Source organism: Bos indicus x Bos taurus, chromosome 29, assembly GCF_003369695.1.
Source record: "Bos indicus x Bos taurus breed Angus x Brahman F1 hybrid chromosome 29, Bos_hybrid_MaternalHap_v2.0, whole genome shotgun sequence".
Classification (NCBI taxonomy): Eukaryota; Metazoa; Chordata; class Mammalia; order Artiodactyla; family Bovidae; genus Bos; species Bos indicus x Bos taurus.
The window spans coordinates 14,732,908-14,738,907 of NC_040104.1; the positions used below are offsets into that span (position 1 = coordinate 14,732,908).

At 52.5% G+C, this 6,000-nt stretch overlaps 1 protein-coding gene across 2 annotated transcripts in view; it reads right to left on the reverse strand.

Annotated features, from left to right (window-relative positions):
- ST14 (suppression of tumorigenicity 14) overlaps nt 1-1,798 on the reverse strand; it is a 38,039-nt gene extending 36,241 nt beyond the window's left edge. The window contains exon 1 of one of the 2 annotated variants that reach the window (XM_027531865.1): nt 1,579-1,798. In XM_027531865.1, coding sequence (XP_027387666.1) covers nt 1,579-1,659 — 81 coding nt within the window. In that variant the 5' untranslated portion in view covers nt 1,660-1,798. The remainder of the gene's footprint in view (nt 1-1,578) is intronic. The other variant, XM_027531863.1, reaches the window with a different exon arrangement.
- Between the last annotated feature and the right edge of the window lie 4,202 nt (nt 1,799-6,000).

Below are 6,000 nucleotides of genomic sequence, written 5' to 3' on the forward strand. Positions count from 1 at the left end.
ACACCACCAGACAGCGGGCTCTCTGCTGAGAAGGCAGGACTCTAGAGCTCCTCTAACAGGCAATTATCAGGGATTCGCAAACACGGGAATTACGGGAAGGAAACATCTGCCGCCAGCAGCACAGACAACTGGCCACAGACCCCAGCCTCCAGACTGGGTGCTGAGTCCTGCTTCCTCCCGCACAGGGTGGACAAGTGGAGAAAAGAGTGCCCACCTCAGTTGTGATTGGTGGCTCAAGGCACCAGGGCAGACCCAGAATCTAGTCTTTGGCAAGCTCCCTCAGTCTACACGCCACTGGAGAAACGGATTGGTCCGTGAGACCTCCCAAATCAGGCCCGATGTGGGCCCAACCACGGAGTGCGGGCCAGTAGAGGAGCTCACTGGCCCCAGGATCTCGGGAGAGAGGAGGACCGGCCCATGTTTGCAGAGCCCCAAACAGCTCCCACGTCTCAGCAGCCCTCAGTGCTGGTGACCTGGTGTGCAGGGGATGCTGGGGGCCCCACTACAAGGAGGTGGAGGCCTGGCTGCCAGTCCTGCCTGGGCACTGCCACCTAGGGTGCCCTTTTACTGCCATCAGTTAAGAAACTAACAATCCATTTCCACTCTCTGTGGTAAGATTTAATGTTTTCAAGTTCCCAACTCATTAGAAAAGCCCCTGAGGCTGGCAAAGATTGAAGGCAGAAGGAGAAGAGGGGGCGACAGAGGATGAGATGGTTGGATGACATCACCAATCCAATGGACATGAGTTTGAGCAAACTCCAGGAGATGGTGAAGGACAGGGAAGCCTGGCGACCTGCAGTGCATGGGGTCGCAAACAGTCAGACACGACTGAGCGGGACAGGGCTGAGCGACTGAACAACAGCAACAAAGATTCTTTCCGCCAAACGAGAGCTCCCTGCTTCAGGGTCTCCAACAGGTTCAAGACACAGGTTACAGACACAGGTTCCCACTTCCTTCCCAAAGGCCTCCATCCGCCTTCCGAGAAGACCAACCAAGCCCCACCCTGGAGTCCTAAACTCCAGGTTCTATGGCAACCGAAGTTCCGGGCTCCCGATTGCCCTCTGCCAGGCGGGGCTCAGATGTCTTCTGACCAGCAAGACAAGAGCAAATTCCCGCAGAGACCAAGGATTCCAGAACGCCAGAGCCGCCTGGAAACTTCCCTCCCCGGCCCAAAGCCCCGCTCACAGCCTGCGCCGCGGCTTCCTTACCGAGGCGCAGGGACAGCGCGGAGATAACCAGGTGCCGAGACGAGCCCACTTCCAGGCCAGGGAACTGCCCGGGGTTGGGGTCGGGGAGAGGGCCGGGGGAGGGGACCGCGGGGCTGAGCCGAAGGTCCGGCCAGGCACCCGCCAAGCAGGAAATTCCACCTGTCGGGCCGGCGCCGCGGCCACAAACCGGCAGCGCAGCGGCTCCCTCGGCCGAGACAAGCGCGGCGCTGCCGGTTCCCCGGTCCCCCTGGTCCCCCCAGCGCCCAAACACCCCCCGATTCCCACCCCCCGATTCCCTGGCCCCCCGGCCGCCCCTCGGAGCCCCCCGACCCCCCGCGCGTCCCGCCTCGACGGCGCCCGCGCCGCCCACCTCCGGCCGCGAGGTGTACTTGAATCCAGCGCCGAGGTCACCGGAGCCGCCTGCGCCCCTGCGCGCCCGCTCGCTCTTCATGGTCCCGGAGGCCGTGGGGCTCTAGCCATCGCCGGGGGGCCGGGGCCGGGGCGCGGGACTGGCCTCGTTCAGATCGCAGGCCCAGCGCTCCGGCCGCCTAGGCTCTGCCCGGCCCTTCCTGTCGCGCGCAGGTAGTTTCAGGGTGTGGCTCCTGGATCGCCCCGCCCCGACCGCCGCGCCGCCGCACCTTCTCGGCCGGTGCCCTCCCCACCCTCGCCCCCGCCCCTCCCCACTCCTGCCCCATCTCTGCCCCATCTCTGCCCCCTCCCCTCCCCCTTTCCCTGCCCCGACCCCATCTCCGCCCCCACCCACCGGGCTCGCGGCTGCCTCCTCCCCTGGGGAACCGGGAAGCACCGCCACCTCCTGAAGGTGGTGGAGCCGCCAGGCTGACTACCTGCCCCGTGGTGGCCCTCGGCTCGCACTGTGCCCCGCACCGAGGAGGCTGCGGGAAGGATCGAGTGATGGCGAAACAACCGCCCTGCCCTCCTCCTCGCCTACAAGTGGCCCTTTCCGCTGGAAGACAGCCTCCCAGCCGCCTCTCGGAGGCCCACCACGATTTCCCTCCGTCCCTGCCTCCCTCCATCTTCAAACTCTCCCCACCTAGCTCCACATCCAGGTCCCACGTAGAACCCCTCCAGATCAGATCAGTCGCTCAGTCGTGTCCGACTCTTTGAGACCCCATGAATCGCAGCAAGCCAGGCCTCCCTGTCCATCACAAGCTCCCGGAGTTCACTCAGACTCACGTCCATCGAGTCGGTGATGCCATCCAGCCATCTCATCCTCTGTCGTCCCCTTCTTCTCCTGCCCCCAATCCCTCCCAGCATCAGAGACTTTTCCAATGAGTCAACTCTTCACATGAGGTGGCCAAAGTACTAGAGTTTCAGCTTTAGAATCATTCCTTCCAAAGAAATCCCAGGGCTGATCTCCTTCAGAATGGACTGGTTGGATCTCCTTGCAGTCCAAGGGACTCTCAAGAGTCTTCTCCAACACCACAGTTCAAAAGCATCAATTCTTCAGCGCTCAGCCTTCTTCACAGTCCAACTCTCACATCCATACATGACCACAGGAAAAACCATAGCCTTGACTAGACGAACCTTTGTTGGCAAAGTAATGTCTCTGCTTTTGAACATGCTATCTAGGTTGGTCATAACTTTCCTTCCAAGGAGTAAGCGTCTTTTAATTTCATGGCTGCAGTCACCATCTGCAGTGATTTTGGAGCCCAGAAAAATAAAGTCTGACACTGTTTCCACTGTTTCCCCATCTATTTCCCATAAAGTGATGGGACCGGATGCCATGATCTTCGTTTTCTGAATGTTGAGCTTTAAGCCAACTTTTTCACTCTCCACTTTCACTTTCATCAAGAGGCTTTTGAGTTCCTCTTCACTTTCTGCCATATGGGTGGTGTCATCTGCATATCTGAGGTGGTTGATATTTCTCCCGGCAATCTTGATTCCAGCTTGTGTTTCTTCCTTGTGTTTCTTCCTTGTGTTCCTTCCAGCGTTTCTCATGATGTACTCTGCATATAAGTTAAATAAACAGGGTGACAATATACAGCCTTGACGAACTCCTTTTCCTATTTGAAATCAGTCTGTTGTTCCATGTCCAGTTCTAACTGTTGCTTCCTGACCTGCATACAAATTTCTCAAGAGGCAGATCAGGTGGTCTGGTATTCCCATCTCTTTCAGAATTTTCCATAGTTTCTTGTGATGCACACAGTCAAAGGCTTTGGCATAGTCAATAAAGCAGAAATAGATGTTTTTCTGGAACTCTCTTGCTTTTTCCATGATCCAGCATATGTTGGCAATTTGATCTCTGGTTCCTCTGCCTTTTCTAAAACCAGCTTAAACATCAGGAAGTTCACAGTTCACATATTGCTGAAGCCTGGCTTGGAGAGTTTTGAGAATTACTTTACTAGCTTGTGAGATGAGTGCAATTGTGCGGTAGTTTGAGCATTCCTTGGCATTGCCTTTCTTTGGGATTGGAATGAAAACTGACCTTTTCCAGTCCTGTGGCCACTGCTGAGTTTTCCAAATTTGCTGGCATATTGAGTGCAGCACTTTCACAGCATCATCTTTCAGGATTTGGAACAGCTCAACTGGAATTCCATCACCTCCACTAGCTTTGTTTGTAGTGATGCTTTCTAAGGCCCACTTGACTTCACATTCCAGGATGTCTGGCTCTAGGTCAGTGATCACACCATCGTGATTATTTGGGTCGTGAAGATCTTTTTTGTACAGTTCTTCTGTGTATTCTTGCCATCTCTTCTTAATATCTTCTGCTTCTGTTAGGTCCATACCTTTTCTGTCCTTTATCGAGCCCATCTTTGCATGAAATGTTCCTTTGGTATCTCTGATTTTCTTGAAGAGATCCCTAGTCTTTCCCATTCTGTTGTTTTCCTCTATTTCTTTGCATTGATCGCTGAAGAAGGCTTTTTTATCTCTTCTTGCTATTCTTTGGAACTCTGCATTCAGATGTTTATATCTTTCCTTTTCTCCTTTGCTTTTTGCTTCTCTTCTTTTCACAGCTATTTGTAAGGCCTCCCCAGACAGCCATTTTGCTTTTTTGCATTTCTTTTCCATGGGAATGGTCTTGATCCCTGTCTCCTGTACAATGTCACGAACCTCATTCCATAGTTCATCAGACACTCTATCTATCAGATCTAGGCCCTTAAATCTATTTCTCACTTCCACTGTATAATCATAAGGGGTTTGATTTAGGTCATACCTGAATGATCTAGTGGTTTTCCCTACTTCCTTCAATTTAAGTCTGAATTTGGCAATAAGGAGTTCATGGTCTGAGCCACAGTCAGCTCCTGGTCTTGTTTTTGCTGACTGTATAGAGCTTCTCCATCTTTGGCTGCAAAGAATATAATCAATCTGATTTCGGTGTTGACCATTTGGTGATGTCCATGTGTAGAGTCTTCTCTTGTGTTGTTGGAAGAGGGTGTTTGTTATGACCAGTGCATTTTCTTGGCAAAACTCTATTAGTCTTTGCCCTGCTTCATTCCATATTCCAAGGCCAAATTTGCCTGTTACTCCAGGTGTTTCTTGACTTCCTACTTTTGCATTCCAGTCCCCTATAATGAAAAGGACATCTTTTTTGGGTGTTAGTTCTAAAAGGTCTTGTAGGTCTTCATAGAACCGTTCAACGTCAGCTTCTTCAGCATTACTGGTTGGGGCATAGACTTGGATTACTGTGATATTGAATGGTTTGCCTTGGAAACAAACAGAGATCATTCTGTCGTTCTTGAGATTGCATCCAAGTACTGCATTTCAGACTCTTTTGTTGACCGTGATGGCTACTCCATTTCTTCTGAGTGATTCCTGCCCACAGTAGTAGATATAATGGTCATCTGAGTTAAATTCACCCATTCCAGTCCATTTCAGTTTGCTGATTCCTAGAATGACGACATTCACTCTTGCCATCTCTTGTTTGACCACTTCCAATTTGCCTTGATTCATGGACCTGACATTCCAGGTTCCTATGCAATAACAGAACCCAAACAAAACCCAGGACCGCCCCTGGGTCAGCCTGCCGCTCCAGCCACTGCCCTCGGTCCCTCCTGCCAGCAGCTGACCACCCAGCTCTCCCCAAGTTCCTCAACCCCGTGCCCTCTTCTCTGTCCTGGGCTCCGTCACCCATCCATAGCATCTGATACCCATAGATCCAGGCCTCCAATGCCCACCTTACCTGGTTCAGGCCTCCAATGCCCACCTTCCCTGGATTGTAGTCCTACGTTCTTGCCCCTAAACATCAAGGCTCCTAAAGCTCTCTCTTTCAGCCTCTTTTTCCTCTACACTTTCTCAGCAACTCATCTTGTGGTTTCAAGGAGGTAAATCTGGGATTCCCCTGGTGGTCCAGTGGCTGAGATTCAGGGGGCTGGGGTCGATCCCTGGTCAGGGAACTAGATCCCACGTGCTGCAATTAAGACCTGGTGAAGCCAAATAAATATTTTTAAAACCCCACAAAGCCAACATGCCCTGCATTGTTAAAATAACTTAAAAAGGAGGTAAGTCAATGGCAGTACTCCAGTACTCTTGGCTGGAAAATCCCATGGATGGAGGAGCCTAGTAGGCTGCAGTCCCTGGGGTCACTAAGAGTCGGACATGACTGAGTTGCTTCACTTTCACATTTCACTTTTATGCATTGGAGAAGGAAATGGCAACCCACTCCAGTGTTCTTGCCTGGAGAACCCCAGGGATGGGGGAGCCTGGCGGGCTGCCATCTATGGGGTGTCACAGAGTCAGACACGACTGAAGCGACTTAGCAGCAGCAGCAAGTCTGCCTTCCTAGCACTGACATTACAAAAGAGTGGCAATCTGGCATTAACAGTTCTTTGGG